Source organism: Bombus pyrosoma, linkage group LG8 (assembly GCF_014825855.1).
Source record: "Bombus pyrosoma isolate SC7728 linkage group LG8, ASM1482585v1, whole genome shotgun sequence".
NCBI classification, from domain to species: Eukaryota; Metazoa; Arthropoda; class Insecta; order Hymenoptera; family Apidae; genus Bombus; species Bombus pyrosoma.
Genome location: NC_057777.1, coordinates 6644867 through 6667713, shown reverse-complemented (window position 1 = coordinate 6667713; position 22847 = coordinate 6644867). Strand labels below are relative to the sequence as shown.

At 42.0% G+C, this 22847-nt stretch overlaps 2 protein-coding genes across 8 annotated transcripts in view; one reads left to right on the top strand and one right to left on the bottom strand.

Annotated features, from left to right (window-relative positions):
• Positions 1-8363, top strand: part of LOC122570336 (LIM domain-binding protein 2) — a 70490-nt gene extending 62127 nt beyond the window's left edge. For 2 of the 4 annotated variants that reach the window (XM_043732508.1, XM_043732506.1), the window contains exons 3-8: positions 2188-2290; positions 3041-3213; positions 3875-4078; positions 6198-6330; positions 7363-7487; positions 7721-8363. In XM_043732508.1, coding sequence (XP_043588443.1) covers positions 2188-2290; positions 3041-3213; positions 3875-4078; positions 6198-6330; positions 7363-7487; positions 7721-8149 — 1167 coding nt within the window. In that variant the 3' untranslated portion in view covers positions 8150-8363. The remainder of the gene's footprint in view (positions 1-2187; positions 2291-3040; positions 3214-3874; positions 4079-6197; positions 6331-7362; positions 7488-7720) is intronic. The other 2 variants (XM_043732509.1, XM_043732507.1) reach the window with 2 other exon arrangements.
• A 3234-nt stretch (positions 8364-11597) lies between these two features.
• LOC122570335 (disintegrin and metalloproteinase domain-containing protein 10-like) overlaps positions 11598-22847 on the bottom strand; it is a 163426-nt gene continuing 152176 nt past the window's right edge. For 3 of the 4 annotated variants that reach the window (XM_043732504.1, XM_043732503.1, XM_043732505.1), the window contains 4 exons: positions 21431-21558; positions 20647-20761; positions 20381-20512; positions 16869-18918 (listed from right to left, as the gene is read on the bottom strand). In XM_043732504.1, coding sequence (XP_043588439.1) covers positions 18181-18918; positions 20381-20512; positions 20647-20761; positions 21431-21558 — 1113 coding nt within the window. In that variant the 3' untranslated portion in view covers positions 16869-18180. Of the gene's footprint in view, positions 16585-16868; positions 18919-20380; positions 20513-20646; positions 20762-21430; positions 21559-22847 lie in introns of those variants that run through there. The other variant, XR_006317789.1, reaches the window with a different exon arrangement.

The following is a 22847-nucleotide window of genomic DNA, read 5'->3' as shown; positions in this document are numbered from 1 at the left end:
ATCGACTCGACATTCCTCCCCGATTTTAGCCGGCTATGGAGCTTCACGCTTGCCAGAAATATCAATTTGCGCGAGAGTGGCAACAGTTTGCTTGATTTGGCACGGCGCGGCTTACGTCCGAAATAAATCTTCGCGGGCTACACGTGGACCTCCCTGAAAACTGATTGTCCGCTAGTTCTTCACGCCAAATGTGAGATCAATCTGTTTCTGCGTCTCGTTATTATATAAATTTTCATCTTCATTCATATCGATTCATATTAATGTTAAACAAACAATGTGCCGCTCATCCTTCATACTTGCTTTTGTCGTCCGCTCTATGTAGCGTGCGCGTTATAGGAACAATTTTGAAGAATCTACGATAAGAATGAAATAATTCAGGACATAAAGTCGAGTACTAAAACCGACCATAACTCGTACTATAACAAGAAACTATCAATCACGAAACGATCGAGCCCATATCTCGATCTCGCAATCAAAGATTCCAAGGTCTCCTGCAACGTTAGAAAATTGGGGTAATTTCCCAGTTCCTTAAAAGGACGCATATGGTTGAAAGATGCGCAAGCTCGAGGATTAGAATGAAAAGGAGGGAAACAGAGAGGAACAGAAGGAGGGAGAGGAAAGGACGAGGCGAAGACAGAGGCCGCCTATACTCGTCGCTGAATAACGCATGACTGTCTGGCTTGAAATTATAGCATTTCGTCCCCTCTCACTCGCAGGAACTACCCCTTGGCTCTGGACGCGTTTGTTCGCTGCGCTTTCATTCAATTATGCATCCAGCTTCACCCACACCGCATCTTCTCCCTCCCTGCCTTCGCTCTTATTATTATTTTTCCGCGCGTGACTTCGCTCCAGCCGCCTTTTCTTGCCGTCTTTCGAAGTCCGGCGTCGTCGCAAACTCTGAAAACTCGATCGTTCGTCTCGATATACCTTTTTTTCTCTCGCGAAATCCAGACCGTGTTGTTTCGCAGAAAACGCGGGCAACCCTCCGAGGAGTGATCGTTGACCTCTTCTTTATATTCGGAGTAACTCGCGTGAACGAGAATAAGCACGACCATGAACATCGTGTTTTCGAGTTGTGACCAATATTTTGTCTATTAAGTTATGCAATCGACGAAGAGACTTTTACAATGAAGACATCGGAAGATAGAAATGCATACTTTATAAGAGTCTACATCGATTCATCAACGTATTCGAATATCTAGCGTAGAAAATTTTTATGAATACGTTATTTGCGTTATATAAAACTTTTTGAAGTGATACCACTGCGATGAGACGCAATTGCGACGGTTATAATGGTACTTTGAAATCAATATGAAAATGTACGTAGAGGTTGTAAGATATTTATTGCCAACTTGTATTCAGTAAAAAATTAATATATGCATGCATAATACAGCATCGATAGACAACTCTGTAGTCTTACACTTGTCGCAAAGATATTTTGTAGACACATGTGGCTGTAAGTATGATTTTGCTTGGACGAGTATTCGTGTATTTACGCGTGTATATTAGCGTGGCTGTAATAATTCAGAATGGCGAGAGGAAAAGAGAGGCGGTCGACGGCGTGTGCGTTCCATAGTCGATCGGTTTTTCACGAGGTGACGAGCTACGGTTACGGCGTAAAAATTTCAAACGTTCCGTATCGGCGCCTATAAATATTCATGCTGCGACGAAACGCCAATATATATGTAGAGTAACACGAATATGTTGAAACGACATAGTTGTAGAGCACCGAGCACGGGAAGTTAAGTATGTTGCTCGCGAGCTTTTTCCCCGAACGCGGTCTCCGTTCGCCACGGAAATCGTTGTCAGTCATCGTACCGTGCGATTACAGATTAGGCGTAATTTGCCGGGGCTGACTGGAAATAAGGTAAGATCCGCAAACACGCTGGTTGCAAACCTTTCGTTACGCGAGCTTTACCATGACGAAAAATTCGAAAACGAGCGTGGAACGCTTGCGGCGGAAGTTACGAGTAGCAGCGGCACCGTCGCGTCCGTAAGTCGAGAATACCGGTGCTCGCGTTACACTCTACTCGCGATTCTGTTTTCTGTTTGCCGATGGCAACAATGATGTTATCGAACACGATACTCCCGGTTCTCGAGCCTCGACTCTGTATCGAGAGTCGGTGATTGCGCGCGATTTGCCCGGAAGTGCCACGATATTACATGGTTTTCTATCTTTTGTTACAGGAGAGCGACAATCTCTGGTGGGACGCGTTCGCGACTGAATTCTTCGAGGACGACGCAACCTTAACCCTCACGTTTTGCTTGGAGGACGGTCCCAAGAGATACAGTAAGTTGCGCCACCGTGCAATTCTTCTTTCAAAAGCGTTCCACTCGATTTTCCATCGGGACCATTCGCGATTCCTATCGATGTACTAACTATTTCCTTGCTTGTGTCGCGGAATACACGTTCCTACGACGTTATTTAGAAACGTGGAAAACGCATTTACGAAGCTTAGCGACGGCCAACGAGAAGATACTGCCTCCGGTTGGTCGTTTTTCTTTCGGAACGACTCGTTCTTCTTCACGGTCCATTGTCCTCGACGATGCTCCGTACGTGTAGCAACCGGCACGCACCGCGTTATACGCGTCGCACACGTTCTAAATAATTACGTGCCACCGCAGAGCAATTTTGCAACCGGTGGATTTTAATGTCTTCCTCCCTTGCGTTCGTTGCTGAATACACGGTAACAACGTGATTACACGTCGCATCGCATCGTCATCGAGCGTAAACGACAGTTCCGCGACAAGCATTACCGTAGCAATAAGATGCAACGGAGAACTCTCTCCGTAGCCTCCGTCTCTGATCCAGAATTTTTCAATCCTCCCGACCCCAGTCTATCCTTCTCTCTTTCTTTCTCCCTCTCTTTCTTTCCTTTCTGTATTCGATGTTTTTCCTTCGAATGTACCGGCAAGGCAAACAGGAACATCACCGAGGAATTACATCGAGCGGATTTTCTTCGTTGCCCGACGAAAATATCTGCACCCGGCTCGATGTCGTTGGATCAGGTACTGATGATCTGTTCATTTATGCTTACAGCGATAGGTAGGACGTTAATACCAAGGTACTTCCGTTCGATATTCGAGGGCGGAGTAACGGAACTTTACTATAATTTGAAACACCCGAAGGAGTCATTTCACAATACCAGCATAACCCTCGACTGTGATAACTGCGTTATGGTAACGCATCACGGAAAACCAATGTTCACGAAGGTAAGAATCCTATTCATGCCAATAGAATGTACCATCTTTAGGCTGCGGATTTTACGCAAGTTCATTTTTTCCAAAACTAATTAAACTATGCTGTCATTACACGCACCAAATACACCGCGTCTCATAATTACGAAATCAGTGTAGAATTTTTTATTCTTATACAGGTACAAGGTAGACAACTAGTTCTAAAAAAAAAAAACTTAATCTTTGATCCTAGCTTCGACGAAAATGCACTTATCATATTCTTACTTCATACATTTTTGCATATTACGTATATTCTATGTATAGTTGCAGCATAACATTTCCTACGAAGGCATAAATATCCGCAGTCTACTTATCATTGTTGCACTATCGATTCACGGTTTAACAATGTAAACGAAAGGAATCATGGTTCGTGTAACAGCGAACGGCTCGTTTCACGTGCACGCTTCTTCGATCATCTTATTCGCTTCCTTTATTCCCTAGCATTGTTACATTTTCAAATTTTTTCTTTACCCTCGCCTATTTCTATCCACAATGGTATCTCGTATCGTACATTTCACATTCGTGATAGGACACATTCTCCCTCGCGCGAGTGTAAAATGAAATTTCTCACCTGCGATTGGTCGCGAGGCCAATGGTCGTGTTTATACAGCAGTTTGAACGTGTGTTTGTTCTGCAGGTATGTACGGAGGGTAGATTAATATTGGAATTCACGTTTGACGACCTTATGAGGATAAAGTCGTGGCACATGTCGGTGAGAACGCACAAGGAACTCGTGCCTAGGACTGTGGTCGGTATGCAACAGGATCCGACGGTGCTCGAACAGCTTAGCAAGAACATCACCAGGCAGGGCATCACCAATTCTACCCTGAATTACCTTAGGGTACGTGTATGTTAACTGTCTGCTATGAAAAGTGGCGAAGGTGTTTCGTTTTACGTTTAACGATGTTTCGAAACACCGTCTTGCCTCTTCTGTTCCATTGACTTATAGTACAATTCCATCTATTTGCTGCGTGATTTATATGAAATATAGATCGTGTGTTTGACTCTTGTTCGACTCTTTAAGCCCTGCATTATTATCGAATAATGTATAGCTCGAATTAAAATAATTTTTACAAATCATCTAGCAGCTCTAAGTAAAGATGGTTTTGGAAAGTGTGTAACGTTCAAACGATGTATACTATCTTGTTACTGTAACGTATAAAGAGATTGCTAGCTCGTGAAAATTAATTGTAAAGGTAAAAAGAAGACAATGTAAATTAACTTAAAGACGGTAAAAGCCACGCGCACATGATGAAACTTTCGCTTTGTGTAACTAAATACGGTATCTCCGAGCGCTGACACCATTCTACGACGCCTCAAAGAACTCGAAAGAAGTAGTATCTATGAATTCCGGCCGGATCTTAAGCATATTTAATTCGTATCGATACATTTGAATACAGGTGGAACCAGTAGAATTTTTATTATCAGAATATCGATTGAAACGAAAATATTGATTATTGTTATTATGTTCAACCGTTGTTTGATGAAAAATTTGATCACTGACCGCGGAAATGTTCTAAATATATGCGTTTCTCATATGAAAATAAATTTATTCGATTATAACAGCGCGTGTCGTGATCAGTCAGAGTAATCAACGTTTTACTAAAGGGTTAAACTCGAATGAAATAAGTAATATATTATTCGAAAGCAGAACATAAAGGGCTAAATGGGCCAAGAATCGCGAAGAGATCGGCTCGCGAAAGTACGGCGTGTATCCGGGTTACGATCCACCTTCTTTTGCACGCTCGGAAGCGCTTTCACTTGCGCGTATCATTGCTCTTTGCTCGCTGAAACGATTGTTGCGTCGTTAATCGAAAGCTGACGAGAAAATATCTTCACCTCAAATTCTTCCTCGTCTCTCGGCAACTATTTTCTATCAACAATCTGCTCTGTTCCTATTATTAAACAAATTTTTGATTAATCTGTTATAGTATTGCAGTATATATTATACATTATAACCAAACTAGGAATACGCGTAAAAAACGAGAGGCGGAACGTCGGGCGAGCGAATCGATCGAAAACCTGACCGATGGCGACGTCCGTACTAATGCGAATATTAATTAAAATGAAATTAAAGTTTTGCAAAATTTCGGGCTGGCCTTCCGGCGAAGCTCGCTCCGCTCTGCCTCTATGCAATCCGCCCGCTATCGATTACTTTAATTGTCATCATTATAATATAAAGGCTGCCGGGAAATTACGTGCTTACGATAATAATGTAAAATGGATTTCAGTTTTATTACGGCAAACATAAACCAAATTTAATTTGCTTTGGAACGATGTTCGGACGATGCGTGGCGGCGTTACGTTCCGCGCACCGCGTGCGAATATATTTTAGGAAGTTTATTTTCAACCGGTACACGCCGTATACGATAATTTTCATATTAATAGCGCGCATAAGTTCCCTGTCGAACTCGCATCGGATTAAATAACAGTCACATTTATTTTGTGTATCTATATCGACCGACTATTTTTGCGCCTGAAAGAAAATCATCGGCGGTCACTGTTTTTGGGGATAATGATATTAATACGCGCACGCGTTTCGCCCGCTACTCTTTTAGGACATTTATTTAGAGAACCGGAGAGTTAGAGTTGGTCAGAATTGTCGAAGGTTTCACAGCTTTACCTCTACAACAAATTTCGAATACAATAGAACTTCGTTTACTGGAACATGTCGACAAACGAACAATTCGTATTACAAGAGCTCGTTAATTTTTCTCTGATTAGTATTCTTGGCTCTATTAGGTTTCTTTTTTTAAATGAATTTATATATATATATATATATATATATAAATATCTGCGTCTAGCAATTAAAATCGTGATAATCGATGGTTAACTACAAACTTTCGATAACTACGGTTTAGATAAAATAACGTTTTCTAATCAAGATCGCGAAACTATTATAAGCTTGGAACGTTCCACTAAGACCAAAGAATAAAAATTTGTCAAATTCTTTTTTCCAGTTATGTGTGATCTTGGAGCCGATGCAAGAGCTGATGTCGAGGCACAAGGCATACGCGTTGTCACCGCGAGACTGCCTAAAGACGACCTTGTTCCAGAAATGGCAGAGGACGTTTGCCCCGCCGGGTAAGAGAGGTAGACGAACAGTTGCTTTACATGAGAAGCACCAGCCAGTGGAGCCAAACGGCCGACCAGTCTACCGCAGGATTCGTTTTTCGTTCGCTCAATGACGAAGAATATTCGTCATCGACTTGTTACCGCGTTAAGAGCCTCGGTTTCAATCGCTTTCTACGACCAGAACTTCTATTCCCTTGGACCGATCCTATTATATCATCCTTTATCTCTTGGAGCTGAAATCCATTGGGAAATCGCATTGTCGGACCACTTGGACGAAGGCTAAATTCGCAAATGTCGCGTACAAAGCGTTTCACGGCGCCGATTTCACGGTGAACGCGTATACTTTATCGTCGTTGCGTACGATTATAAAGTTAGAGTAATAACGCTCGAAAGATTATTCGCCAGATCGTTAAACATCTCGACCTTGACGTTAGAACTTATTAAAATGGAACGTTTTGAAAAGAAGTCATTTCGAATACGAAAAATGGTGGCGCTTCCGCGAAAAGAAAAGATCGACGATCCGATTGCCTGTGATCGTTGCTTGTAGATAGCAGCGGTAGCTGATTTTTCCTCGATCGACGTTGCGTGAGGTACTCCTCCTTGTAGCGTTATCGTTTGTTTTTATCATGCGTATGCGCTGCACCGCGTTTCCTGTTTCACCCGTAACTCACCACGTTCCCTCTCAATTATCCGGCGCCCCCGTGTTCAAGGTCGAGGAAATCATGGAACCGAGCGCGTTAAAATCGTAAGAGCACATCGGACTTACTTCGATGCGAATGCGTGTTTCTCTGTAAAGATATATTCTTCGTGAGTGCAGACACTTCTTAAGTAGCTTTTTTTGATTGACAAAAGCGTTTAGAGAACGCGATCTATCGATCTTTCTATCTGTCTGTCCACCGATGCATGCATGCTTCTGTGTGTCAGAGACCTTTGATTTGGAGAAAGGTCCAAAGCTGGGTAGCGGTCTGAAGTTTCTTAGCGCGCTGCTACATGGCTAGCGTCCTCTACGATCGGTTGAGGCACGAGTTTATCGAGAATCTGTTCTTTCAGAGTCGCAGAGGCCGGCCAGTAAACGGAGAAAGCGAAAGGGTAGCACGCCGGGGCCAGGAAATAACGCGCCGCCTGCGCCCAGCAAAAAGAGATCTCCGGGACCTAATTTTTCTCTGGCGTCACAGGTGAGCGTACTACGAGAGTCGTTAGTTTTATCGTGAAACGGGCTGCAGCCGAAGCGTCCTTTATCGAAGGCTGTGTCTCCGCTTTTCAAACGATTCAGGACTATTTGTTCTAACAAAACGCTATAGAACAAAATGGCCGTTTACGATACGTAATCGGTAAGGCTGTCTGCCTCCTCTTCTAACGAGTGACTCTATCGTTTAACGTTTTTCTCTGTACTTTCCTGTCGATCCAGGACGTGATGGTTGTGGGTGAACCGTCGCTGATGGGAGGGGACTTTGGCGAGGAGGACGAACGAGTAATCACGAGGTTGGAGAACACGCAGTACGACGCTACGAACAGTTTGGATCCTCATAGTCACGACACGCCGGGTGGACCACCTCCGCATCCTCATCAATTCCATTCGGAACCGACCCCGGGTAATTCTTGGCCTCCGGATCGCGGTCCTGGACCGCCACAAGGAGGACCCGGTAGTCAGGTAAATGTCACGCTTTCCAAACACGTTTGCGAGGCGCTCGAACAAGAACGAAGATTCCAATGTCGAAGCGTGACGTGCAACGGGGGTTACAGGGAGTTCAAGGCGGACAAGGCGGAGGGGCAGCAGGTGTACAGGGAACGCAGGATGCCAATCAACAACAACAAGACAAGAAAAGCCCCGCGGTGAGCCAGTGAGGCCAGGAGTCCCCGCGCCCCCCCACCAGGGGGCGACGGGGGCGCAGGCCCAAGAACATGGCTCCCTAGCGGGGCGAGAACCCTAACCTCCCCGGCGCCTACTTGGCCTCGTCTGGCTGTTCGGCCAGCAGGCTGTCGCACGTTGGCGTACATCCGCTGGCCTGTCATCAGGCTGGGCTGTCCGGGCATCATACGGAGCAGCAGGTGCAACTAAGCCACGCCGCGGTGGCCGCCGCCGCAGCCTCCATGGGGATGGAATCCCCAGAGCTGGTCGCGGTGGCTCATTACCAGGCGCAACAGCTTCAGCGACAATTGTTGGCCGAGCAGTCGGGTTCGGGCACGATGCTGCCGCCGGCTGCTCAGCCTACTGGTGGAGGTTTGACGCAGTCGCTACAGCAGCCGCAGCAAGCTCAACTGCAGGGCCAAGACTCGCTGCAACAGCTAATGCAACAGATTTTCTGTTTGCAACAAATTGAATACTTTTTCAATCAGCGTGTTCCCAAGTGATCGCGATCATCGCCGTTGTTGTCATCAGCGTCGTCATCGTTGTCGTCGGCAGAGGATAAGATGATAAGTCGTGGCTTTGGAAGCGATCGTGAGACACGAAGAACTCCGTTACCGATAGAGAGAAGTGATGCGCTCGCGTTTGCTTCGAACCGTTACGAGCTTCTTAACGACGATCTTTCCTTGTGCTGTGACCGTGATCGTCGAGAATCGCGCTGTTGTATTCGAGGCTGAGAATGGACGCGCAATTCCGTTCGAGGTTTTCACGTTTACAGATACATAGATACACACACACACACACACACACACACACACACACACACACACACACACACGTACATGGAGAAGTATACATATACGTAAATATGTTTCCATTTGTTGAGCCTCGAATGGAAAAGGGGAGGTGTACGGTGTCTCCGAATTTGTGAAGCTGCCGAGGAAACAAACGATCTTCGGTAGTCGAGCGTGTTCCACCTCGCGTTTTGCTGTCTGAACGGTCCGAAACACTGTTACGAGAAACGTGACAGTCTCTCGAGATTAAATACGGGCCGTGTAGCGTGTGATAAAACATTATGTCAAAAAGAAACAAAATATATTAATGAAAAATTAAAAATAGGAGGATGATTGTCAGTGTTATAAAGGAAGTGTCAGAAGAAGAAGAAACGATATGGGGATTAAAAGGAAACGATTAAATTGAACGAGAACGGTACGCCGCGCACGGCAGAGACGATCGTTCGCTGTGGTGCGAGCTGTGAATGAATCTCTATCCGTCAACAGTATTGATATAATTAATAAAATAAATGAATATAAAATATTGTAAGAGATATATCGTAAGTACGTATTGTGCAAGCGTATGCGAGATAGGTGAGAGTGTGGTGTGATATATCGAATTGGAGGATGAGAGGATGTGGGTGTGTAAGAAACCGGATTACCACTTAGATTCGAAAGATTCTTAAGCGCGGAGCCCGATCGAACGCCAACGCACAGGCCCTGATTGTCCCTGTGTTGCAATCTTTCGAACGTTTTATCCTTTTATTGTTGCTTGCTCTGACACCGAGGACGAGGAAGAAAGGAAGGAAGCGGAAAGCGTTTTCGCGCTTATCAAATGACAACACGAATGGAAAATGGTCGGTGTGCGATTTCCACTGCGAACGTTCGAGCGATCGAGATCGACGTAGACGCTCGTCTATCGAGGAAGTAACAGGGATTAGAGTAATTTTAGAGCGTCTGAAGGCTGCACCGAAAATCGGTTCTCGTTGCTATTCAAACGTACTTTCTCGCTGTTTGACGTCGTTTATAATAATTTATCGGTTTATCGTACGATATACACAGCACAGCGCGTACCCACGTCCAATCATTGTGTGACCTTTACGGGATGTAATATTTTTTATGAGTCGTCAGTAACATTTCCACGGTGTGCATGTGCTTATTTTGTTGCGCTGCAATCGTTTCAGGGAACAGCATGTTTGAAAACTAGCCGCGTGACAATCGTTACTTAATCACGATACAATGATTTTTCTTCCGTTTTCTCTTTCACGACAACGAGATACGCGTATATACATCTTTGAAAATGGGCGGCAAAGTAAAAGAGACAAAAATGGAAAAAAAAAAGAAATAAAAAATAAAAAAACGAAGAAATAGAAGGAGCGAAACCTCTATATACACGGTACGATTGCGTACACTATGAATCATTCTAGCATAAAGTTCCTTGCGCGTTACGTTTGTACATGATATATGTTCCTCATTATATGCTTATACGTTTGTTCCTATTTTTGTATTACTCTTCGTGATTCGTTGTGTTCTCTTCCTTCGCTGTTAAGCTCGAGCCAATCATAACAGGGCATTATATCGACGATTTCACAAGCGTTTCTACTCGAATCCTCGTCATCATATTATATTCAACTTTTTCGAATAGTAATCGTGGTCGAACGCGTTTCCGAATTAAAACGTCCACGCTCTGTTCTTTTTTCCCCCTCCTTTTCTTCTTCTACTTCTTCTACTCACTATTTCGCTAACTTCTTCCCCTCTTTCTCACTGCTTTTAGTAAGCAGACCACGGACATTCTCACACACAGATCTCTTATTCTATCCCAAACAATCTGTCGTTGCGTTCAACCATGGAAATTTACAGATGAGAATTAGTGTACCTAAAGAAAGATTCGAAGTTGTTCGCGTGGTGTATTATATACGTCGCATAGCGTACGATATGTTTACTTGTAAGAAAGAAACCTTAATATAGATTTCCGGGATTTGTAGCTATTTATTAAGTTTCTTTCTTTCTTTCTTTCTACTCAGCTAGTGTCACTACGAGGACATGACGTTGGTACGAGCTTTGCTTGCGATTGCGATTCGATTTTATATCTCGATCTGATAACACATCAAACACTTTGCGTCCACTATCGTTCGCAACAATCGTTTTCTTTTTATTCTTTCTTTTCTTTCTTTTTTTGTTCACTGTTCGTTCATCACGAGAAGCGTTGCATGATTCCTCTTAAAATCATGCGCTTCGATCTTGTCCATAGATCGCTCCTGGTTCATCGGTTTTGGATTTTAAGATTATTCGAGCGTCGAACGAGGCGTGATCGATGGACACGCGATGCGAATCTATTATCCGACTTATGAATTCGGTGTCTAAACAAGGAATTCATAAATATGGCGATGCAAATTGTGAACGGAGGATGATCAAATCCTTCGAACTACATTCGATTTGAAAAGAAAATTTAAACGAATTCGAGCCATTGTTAATGCGTTTATCGGTATTTCACTATACGGGCTAAACTGTTGTACAGCTCTGTTAGCCAGCGAGATAGTTAAAGAATGTAACGCGGCCGTGTCACGATGATTTTCAGGATGATTGATTCACGTGAAATTTAATCGTGATACGTTAGGCTTCGTCTATGATCCATATCGACGGTTTACTTGTCAGTAGATGCTGCGAAAAAAAAAAAAAAAAAAGGAAAGATCGACGAAAGCAATAGGGATTGGGGAGAGGGCACGAACGTCGGCGTTTCATCACGTCCATGAACTCTGCGCTTTCGGGTGGTTGCACTTGAGATACACGCTTCGCCGGTTGCCGCAACGGCGGTCCGATGGCGGACGTTAGCGAAACTTTTCCGAAATATGTACAAAGTCATCGTAAACACGCGTCATGCACGATATACATGGTCACACTATACACCGGAGAACGACACAGAACACGTTGCGCCCATGCGGTCGTTCTCCTATTCTGTTCCGTTTGTTTGGAATGGAGGAGAAAACGGCGCGGCGGCCATATCTCGCGAAACTTTCACCTCTGCCAGAACGAGCCGTTCACGTCGCGGTTGTCCCGCGAATATAGATATTTTGCTCTTTTGGTCATTCGGCTGTGCGATACGCTAGAGAACGTTCGAATGAAACAAGGCTTTGAGGTAGAGAATAAAATAGCCGGTTGAGAAGAGAAGCGAGAGTGGAGCGAGCGAGAAACGAAACAGCTAGGCACGCGCATACCATACACACGTACACACACGTTCAGAGATCACACACTTACGACTACGAATCATTGAATTAGATAGGTAAGTTACGCGTGAAGCCAGTACTGTCCCACGGCGTGAAAGTGTGCGAAGAAACAGAAAAAGACGGAAAGATAGGAAACGATCGGAGGAGAACGAAAACGGTGTGCGTTTCTTAATCAGAGAGTTCAGTATGCCTGATCCAACGCCTTCTCTAATACAGGCAAGTGAAATTATTAGGAGGGAAAACTGGTGTATGTGAATCGAAGAGTGAATGTGATTGCTTGGAAGATTGATAGGAAGAATGAAATTTGCGTGCGTTAAGTGTGAAAGAATAGATTTGACAGAGAGAGAGAGAGAAAGGGAGAGAGAGCAGGATTAAATGCAACCGATTATTTCGACACGAGCATGCGGTGGGTTTTAGGATAAATGATCTATTGAAAAATGTTGTATATTATTACGAATTATAATGACACTATTATAATTAATTAATTAATCAATTAATTAATTATTATACCCTAATAACGTGAATTGAATTTAAAATAAAAATAAAAAAAAGCGGCAGAAACAGAAATCGAAAAGATCGAAAACACAGACAAGAACCGAAAGATATAACGTAATAAAAATAATAAAGAAACAAATTTTAATTGTTTGCAAAGCACACACTGAGCCGGAGAGTAATAGCCCGAGGTTGTGAACGCAGTCCGATCAGATATTTAGCCTCGTCGTCGCACTCTGTCGGATTGTATGAATAAAGAAAATAGAAAAAAAAAAAAACAAAAGAAAGGGAGAGAGAAATAGAAAAAATCAAAAGGTCCAAGCGAGAAAGCGTTCTCGCACTGGCGAGGACCGAATGCTTTGCCAACGAGAAGAGCATCGACCAATTTTCCAACGAAAACCATTTTCTTCTGTCGAGTTTCTCTCGCTTTCATACCGCGACCATTACACGCGAACCCTTGTACATTCTTTAACTTTGTAAATTTTTCTGCTAGTAAACGAATTCGGATTTTACGTACGTGTGTACTGTTTCATTGAATCGTCCGTTGTCGTACTTTAGCTTCTCGCCAATTTGTTGCTCGCGTTTTGCGAATCTTGGCGATGCTTCGTTTAGAATGTACAAACGTAAAGCCAGGACGTGGCGAGGATCGAGACGATTGCGTTTTTAGTCCGTTGTACCTTCCTTTCCTTTTGTAAAATAATATTCGTCGCGAGTCAGGGATCCAACCAAGATCTTTGCCATCTCCTGGCAACCTAGTTCATTTGACCGAGTATCGAAATCATGCAAATCAGTTTCAAACGTTGCGTAAAAAGAAGGGACAGGACACGATGAGACGATTACCGTCGATTATTAGCTTCTAAGGATCCGACGAAAATAAAATTCTTTGAAAGCGGATCTCCCACTAATTCGTCAACAATAGGATGTTTCTCGTTGATTGATTCTTCTGCCTTTCTCAACGTACAATTTTTCAGAACTAATTTTCTTTGTTTCGTTTCTATTACCAAAAAAAAAAAAGAAAGAGAAAATGTTTCTACTATGTATCCTTTCGTAGTTTTAATTACGTTCTTTCGTTATAATTTATCTCTTACGAAGACGCTTATCGACAGAGCTCCTACGAATGAAACACCCAAATAGATGTTTCAATCTATTCTCTCGTTTCTCCAGTTGAAATCACATCCTGTCATTGAAACGCAACACTTCGTCGTGTCTTCAGATTCGCGGAAGATTCCTTAGCCTGTAAAGAGTTCGTGAGAACCAGGACTCACGACGTCGACTATTATCATTCGTGTTGTTAATTACCCGAAAGAGAAGACGATTTCTCGACAGAAAAAAGGATCGTTCCTTTCCGTCCACGGCAACTGTAACACCTACACGGAAGATAATGAAAGCAAGACATCGGTCCTGAGTCAGAAAGGTCCCAAGTAGATTTTGGCTCAGGGATAGGAACAAAAATTACTCGAAAGCGTTATTTGCGGCCTTTGGACTGAGCAGCCGAATTGCAGACGGTAATACCCTTCTTCCTTCCGCGAATCTTCTGAAATTCGAGCTGGGAAACGGAGAGGTAATCGACGAGATTGAACACGCTCTTGGCCGATTAGTGTCTGCTTCTGTAAATCCTATTTCCACTTTGCAGATCTGCTCGATTATGGAGAAATTCGCAATTTTTCGTCAACATTTCTATAGACTCGCGAAAAAATAGACGATACCATCAATTTTGTTGTATTTAAATCTTTTAAAAATTCGATTCTACGTCTTAAACTTTCGGTTTGCTCGTACAGCTTTTTATACTTTAGTCATCGACTGTTTCGACACTAAACGATCAGTGTTTTATAAATTTTTATAAACTTTTACAGTTCGTTATATTTACTGTGTTTTACCAGAAGAAGTGTTTTCATATCACTGAGTTGTTTTTAATAGAGTGTTATTATACTGTGCAATTTTCTTTGCATTGAATCAAGAGATAAGATATAGACAATTATTTAAATGTCAATGCAAGTAAACTCGCTTCGCACTCTTTTGCAATTATTCTTTACTTCCGTAGTTGGGCAGATACGTGACAAGTACATAATTATTTAAAAACAATCAGTTCAGTATATATAAATACGAAAATACACGAAGAGAAAGATACCACTCGTTCTCGTATACAAATCGAGTCTTATCTTTGTTCCAAGTTCAGAGGACCAGCCTCTTGTTTCCCTTCCAACACCGTCGCAAAACAAGTCGAGCTTCTCCGTTCTTTTTGCTTTTTAAATTCACGAACCTCGACGCGTTCTTCTTCTCATTTAGTTCCTCGAATGTTTGAACCGACACGACGCCCGAGTTTCGTATTTAATTCTCGCCACTAGTGGCAATTCGAATGGTACTCGAACTCCTCGTGTCTTGCTCCGTATCTTGTTTCACAAAGCAACGTTTGCAGTTAGGGATGCAAGTAGGATAATTCGTTGCTTTAAGTCTGTTTTATTTTTGCAAATTTTTATTTCTCCGGAGAATCGATATATCGATAGGTATTTATTGATCGAGGCTCGAGGGGTGAACGATGCGAGGAATGGTGAAAGAATGTTAAAAGAGACGAGAAAGAAGGTGCACCGAACGTGTATATAAAGTAGAAGGTCCACAAAGCGAGTGGACGAACGCCTGGGCAAGCCGTTTGTTCATCTGTAAATATCCTGTCCTCTGAATTTGGCGCTAATCCGTGCCTGTGTGGTCGGTGTAAACAATATTCGAGATTTTCACTTGATCAGCGCATCGGTCAATCGCTAATTACTGGACCAGTCTTGCGCGACGGATGTGCACTGATTATACTGTATAAAGGAGAGAAAAAAAAAGTGAAACGAAGTAGCGAATTAGGGATGATTTAAAAAAAAAAAGATATGACCGTAAGAAATAATTAAACTTTAACCCTTAGTGGACATGGGCCAGCTCGGTATATTATATTAATATACATTCAAAGTTGGCCCATCGCCATGACCAATGGGATAATAAGGGAGAAAACAAGAATGAAAGAAAGAAACAAAAAAGAAAAAAAATCGTCATCTAATTACATTTTTACGCACTCCAAATTTTTATCCTCGTCATTTGTATTATAGCGACATGTGTTTAAAGAAAAATCTACATTATATGTATGTAATCAAAATTGTAACTGATAAAACGTTAATAAAAAAATGATATTCGAATGGTTGTTTGGAATCTCGTCTTCAACCTGTTTGAAAAATGGAAAATGTTGGGAGATGGATAAAGGTGATGTAAGAGTTGTAAATTATTAAAAGAAGATTCATATTTGTCGTTTCTAAATTGCTAAGCCACTTTAATACGTGGCACGCTTCGTTTCAATTTTCATTTTGTGTTATACCCGCCGTGGTTAGGTCGGCTTCTTCCATATGGAAACGAAACTACGCTCGGTAAATTTCAGTCGATAACTTTGCTATTATTCCATTTTGCTTTCACAGATATAGTTTTACATATAAAATTATCATATTTCAAGCTTTACATAGACGATTTTTACAGTAATACCGACTACAATTTTGATTTTGATATTTTATAAACATTGTACTTTGACATATAATCGCGTTTAGAATGTTAATAAATTGTCTAAATTATTCTCAGGCTTTTCTTCTAACTCACTGTCACTTTTTCATATTTCATTTTGAGTATTTAATCGCTAGGCAAGGAATTTCTTGCAAAAATGTTGATACTTTAAAAAGTTACCAGCAGATGGGAAGCTTAATAGAACAGTCACACGTCGATAACGTTTGAATTCATGTTTACAGTTTGTTGGCAAAGTCGAACGTATTTTTATTTAAACTAATTCACACGAAAGTTTTTTCCAAACGTTCACTCTCCTTTTTTATTACATATTTAGGTATGTTACATTTCTTTCAAGCGGAGGTACAGTAAGAATTATAATCAACTTTTGTATTATTATTTTAATTAACGTCAGCTATAATAAGGAAACGTTCGTTTAAACGTACTGTTACGTCGCGCAGGACATCTGCACGCCAGCCCTCGCTACCTGGCCGCCAACGGTCAACCTACAGCCATCCCGATTCTCAATAGACCCAATGACCCACCGTAAAGACATTAGCCTTTAGCTGCATTGTCTCCACACATGTTTGCCAGTCTAATTGCATATCTGGAGAATTCTCTAATTCGAGAAGTATTTGCAGTCTTTATGGTGGGTCATTGGGTCTATTGAGAATCGGGATGGCTGTAGGTTGACCGTTGGCGGCCAGGTAGCGAGGGCTGGCGTGCAGATGTCCTGCGCGACGTAACACGTACAGAGACGTTATAATAATATGCTCAAAATAATTCGCTATGGCGGTACGAAATCCTTGGAAAAATTTGTCAAATATTTAACATTGAAGTTATTATCGAACAAATTATAACTTCTTAGTAAGCGATATTATCGTATAATAAATAGATACATACTTAGATTTAGTGTACGTTCGATGTGTTACTCAACAGAAATAGATTCAAGTAGTATAGGTCGAGGATGTCTGACACACGTGTCACTCAGAAGCCATAGTAACCACCTTCGTAAGTTGAGAAGTCGGGAAAAGTAACGAGTGAACCATAAATACATGTATGTAAAATATTCAAAATATAATATTCATTGTAATATTTAGTGGATAAAACGAATCTTTAATTTCGTTTCACTTCTTTAATCGTATTCATAAAGAAATGAATTTGCGTAATGAGACTCGAAACGCAGTACTTTCAAAATTTGCATTGAAATTTGTAATTATGTATGCAATTTCATTGCAATAATGGAATTTATGGAAGTGCATTGCTTGTCGTTGGAAAATTGAACGTTAATCGCGTAATTGGATAAATAAATTAAAAAATGTACAAGAAGTAGAGCTGATCAACTTGGCTTTTGAATGATAAATTGAGTTTCGAGAAAGAAACGAGGGATGCCGTAAGCTAACGAAATATCTATAATCGACGAATGATGGCAACACAGATGAGTTAATTGCGAGTTAATAATGAACGGTGACGCACGATTTATTATACAGTAACAATCGTTCTGTTTTTTATATACACGAGTCTACGAAGTTCAGCGCTGGACGATCTTCCATCTACGTTTGGTCCGCTTCTAGGTGAAGTGCTCTTTGACTAAAATGAATTACAACAATCCATTCGATTCCGCAAACCTTGCTGGCCTTACTCTAAAAAGTAGTCTACGACGATAGCGGTATAAGATTCTGTACAATATTTACACTTAAAATGATACGTCGTTTCTCAAATCTATTTCTCATCAACATTTTTGATTTCTTGTAGAATTATTGTAGAAGTATCTTCTTACAGTTCTCAACCCTTCAGTTCGTAATTTCGGGAACTACACAGCTAGCTGTTTCAGCGCGTCAGAGAAAACAAAGTGGAAACTTAAAACACGAGGATTGTTGGAATAGCAGAATCAACTGTAAAATCGAAATAAATGTTTACCACAGACGATAATACTCGCGAATGGGCGTTCCAGGCGAAAATAAACACTCAGATTCTCAGGTAATAGTTCACGATACTTCCTCCTTCGAAACTAACTATCAGAGAGCAACACAGTCAAATCCGACGTCTGACTTCTCGTTTCTGAAGTCTCGCCAGGAGTGTCCGGAGTGTCAGGAGCCACTAGAGGCTCCGTTTGACACCTGTCTCCTCTTCTACAAGAACTCACGATCACCTTGGAACCGGTGCACAGTTTCTCAACTTGAACCGCCTTTCTCCAAGGTTGTGCACGCGTCGATTCACCACTGTTCGATTTTCTTCGTGTTGGAGAGGAACTTGCACGATTACGGCGACTTCCGACGAACAACAGACAGACTCGTCTCCAGACGTCGGTCTCCTTCTCTGGCGAAACTACCACCATGAGTCTTTCATTCTCATCTTTCTGTTTGCTTCCGTTCTTCTTGCTTTCCTCCTTCGTTTTATCCACGTTGTTTCTACACAGCTGTTCCACTTCGTTCGAAGATTTCTCCTCGGAGTTACGAACGGCCGAATTTCTGGCCAACAGTCGAGAAATGCGCGCGAGGAACGTGCTCGCCTCTGAGGACGCGTCCTTCTTCCTTCTCGGGGACGCGATGCTCTTCATCGTTTCGACGATCCTCCTTTTCAGCCACGAAATGTCCATAGATTGTACCTTCCGCACGGACGAACGCTCCCTTGTCGGCTCGTCGTTCGCGTTCGTCCCTTCGGAAATCGCGTGTAGCTGATCCCTTGTGCTTGCCAGAATTTTCACGCGGCTGTTGCGTCGTTTGCTCAGGGAATACGTTACGAGCGCCTGCGGCATAAAACACACAATGCGGTTTTACATTTAAAGAAATCCTGATCGTTACGATTTAATTGGATTAAAGAAAGCGACGCGGAATAATTTGGTTGCTACGACGGATTTAAATGATAACGAAACTTGACGGACAAATTCGCGTCACGAAAAAAACAGAAAGGGGAAAGAGTATGTTCGTTAGGACGATGTTGGGGCGGAAAAACTTTGCGGTTGCATTATCCGCCGGCAAGATCCCACGGGATATGGTTTATAATATAATTCGTGGCGGCGTCGCGTTACCGTCGCCACTTTAAACCTATCTCCGGATGAATTTCCGGCTGCTTTCGCGGCCGTCGCAGCTCGGAAGTTGGCCAACTTGCGTGCAATTGAATTTACAATATATCTCGGTCGACACCTTCCTCCGCTTAATCGTCGTTTTATAACGCGATCGCGAGAACATTCCACCCCTTCCATCTATTTTCTTCTATACTTTTTCCCTAATTTCCTTATGTCGATACAGTTCGGATAAATAATCGAAGGAATCGTGCTTCTTTTTCCCCGCAATCTTCGATTGAAATATTTATTGAAAGATGTATGGCAAGGGTAAACTGCAAAAGGAGAGGGTAGAAGACTGTTAATTAAATATCAAAGCTGGTAATTTATTTCAGTAAATTTTGATGTTTACCGTACATTTTTCCTTTTTAATCATAAACACTCACGCGCTCCGGCCGAAATTAAACGGAATAAAACAAACTGACTCATTGTTCGATCGTATTAAACGTTACAAAAATGTTCTTGCGCTTTTACGGGCAAACAGAACGAAAACATCGGTGTAATTGAATCGTTTTTCGCCGCGTGATGTTCGCAACATGTGTATGTATTTTCCAGGAGAACGAGATCGCGCAACTGTTCCTGGTGTTTTTTATGCGTATGTACAAATTTTAATTGACAAGACAGGTAATTGGCTTCGCGTGGGTATTCGATACGTCGACGATATTTTTTGCCCTGGATACGCAACTGCATTATCCACACGCTTTCGAGATCAATTTGTTACGACTGTGAACACGAGAATATATTTTATCGCAAACTGCAATATTCTCGGATTTGAAACAATAATGAGAATAGCGAAGGCGTTAAAGTTAATAGGACTCGAAAATTTGCGAATTGTTTCGACGTTTGGATACTCCTTTTTCGAATTTCCGACGTGTTTATGACGCGATCTGTTCCAAATAGCTTTCGATAATAAAAAGAAGAAAAGGAAAAAACTAATCGTAGCGTAATAATTCAGCACTTTTTATATAAATTACCTTGCCCTTGTCAATTTCAAAAGTGTTACAATCAATATGAAATCTTCAGATTGGAAGATTCACCGACTGGAAAATTATCACGTTCTCTTAGAAATGGTAAAAATAAGCACGATACTTCGTCTGTTGGAATAAAAAAATGAAACTAAACGAAAAATAGACGAGTCGAAACTTACCACGATTAACAGCGAGACAACAACGGTTACTGCAACAATATACCAGCGATTGATCATCCAGCGTTGAAAACTCGCTAGAGTAGCGTCCGACAAAAGTCTTCGTAGAGTTGCCAGTGGTCCGCTCGGATCCACCTGGAATAGAATTTCTATAATTAGAAAAGTAATCAGAAAGATGCAGAGAGAATATTCTTGTCCGAGTGACACGCGAGATATTTTGATTTGAAAAACGTCGGAGGTTCGTGGAAAAGTCTGAGCGGTGTCATTACCTCTCGACATCTTTGGAAGACGTCGCAATAGCCATTGTAATCGTTGCACGGTGTGCCTGGCTTCGACAGCATATCAGGAATATCGTAAGGCGCTGAATTCCATGCGAACGATGATCTGTAAAGAGATGCACCTGCAATGACGTCTGGTTTGCTTGGTCGTTTTGATATTTAGACAACGACTCGTTTCTATTTTGTCGACTAAGCTTTCGTCGTGTAAAAAGGTAACGAAGAAAAGGATATGTAGGAAGGATTTTCGGTCGCAGGCAGGTTTCTACTCGTTGAAAGGAGTGTGAGAATCTTTATTTAAAAGTATTTGCATACCGTTGAATTTCTTATTATATTTACATGTCAATTTCTTGAGTCCGAGTTTATTAAATTTCGAATCACCGAATAATATTTCTACATGCAAAAATTTTATACCGTGAAAATAAAATAGAGACAGAACAGAATCAAGTAGAATCTAGCGAGAAATCCTTCATTAGAAACTAAGGATATGTGCAAATACTTTTTGTAGTCACTGTATGCGTTGTATATACATAGTTAAATTCTTGCGAACGTTCATCGTCACAGGTTTCATATTGGAAAAGCTCAACCTCGAAATACCAAAATGAAACTGAAAATCGAATATAGTTATCGCAAGGTCAAATCTCTTTAATTGGAATTCTCTAGACACAGAGGAGGTAATTATTTCGAGGGTGAAAGTAGAGTTTCCCCTGGAGCAAAGTGAAACGAGTGACACGAACATTCGCGTGAAACCGCGTATTGTACAACGATCGTCTCTCACAGGCACGGTTGATCCTCTCCTGGCAATTTACAACAGAGTTCGCAGCTTTTGGTCGGCGGATCCACGGGCCCTGCGATGCACTGACAGGATTCCAAGCCGTAAGCCAGGCAAATGCTGCCGGTGCATTCCTGCAAGCAATGCAAGAGCCCGATAAAGTGTCAGCCTACGTGCATAAACCTCTAAATACGAGGTAATTTCCAGCAGGGTCACCGAAGATAGATAAGCTCGCGACTCGAACCTTGTTCTCTTCCGAATCGCACCTACACGATACGCGGCGTCTTATCCTTTCTTCGTTGTTTGGCTCGTTGAAGACGATTCATACCGCAATACGGACTATCGTGTAAGTAATTTTCCAAGATATGATCGCTGCGTTCGAATAGATTGCGTGTAATTGATACAATGGTTTGCCACGTTGCTCGTTTGCCTTGGCTTTATCGTGCTTTATTTATTTATTTATTTGGTCTAACAAACGAGCTATGTCCTTTGACAGCAATGTAACAAACACGACGATAATAGAGTGCAGAAAACAAAAGAAAATCCTTCGATGAAAAATAGGTCGCGTGGGAGCATACGTTACAAACAGGTTACGCAAGTTGATGTTGACGTGTCTGTGGGTCCGCATAAAAGACTAATTAATCCATCGATTAACATGCATCGAGACGGGATGAGACTAGTTGGAAACTAGAAATAGTACGACGAAGGAAACAACACACGGACTGTTTAATTTAACTTTATCTTCCGTTAATGCGTTGACTATAGCGTAATAATCGGCTGATACGCAGACTATGGACTTTTTATGAATTTATAGGAAATTAGAAATTTTAATATTGCAGAATGCACGTAATACGTAAAGAACGTAAAACAATCAATGTATAGTATTTATTGTAATGTTCAATAGATGAAATAAATATATACTTAGATTCTATTTGTTCAATTTGGAAACACGACTTTTTCGTGTCGTTTTGTTCAACCACAACGAATTTTAGATATTTTTTGCACCTTTCCGTCAATTATTTCGGAAGGTAAAGTTGCGTCTTTTTTAAATGGTTGCGTGACGGTAAGAACGGTCGTTGTCGAGCAATGGCGAGAGGCAGCGCGGCACGGAAACAGCAAAGCAAATTGCAATCGACAGCCGGCCGCCCCCGTCTCGGCCTCTCTCGCTCGTTATTGTACTTGCAGATTAGAAAGCCTGTATTTCGGGAGTATCGATTCGTAGCTGCCGATGCGTACCGTCGAACTGTTGCACGTGTGCGGCTGAAACGCATTTTCCGCTTGGCTGACTATAATCGAATGTTTCTACTCGAAGCTACAACTAGAGGAAATAACCTTCCGTCGTTATCACCGCTGTCCACTGTTCGCTTCCTCGTACGAAGAAGAAAATGGCCTCTGATGCATGGATAATTTCGATCGTTTCATA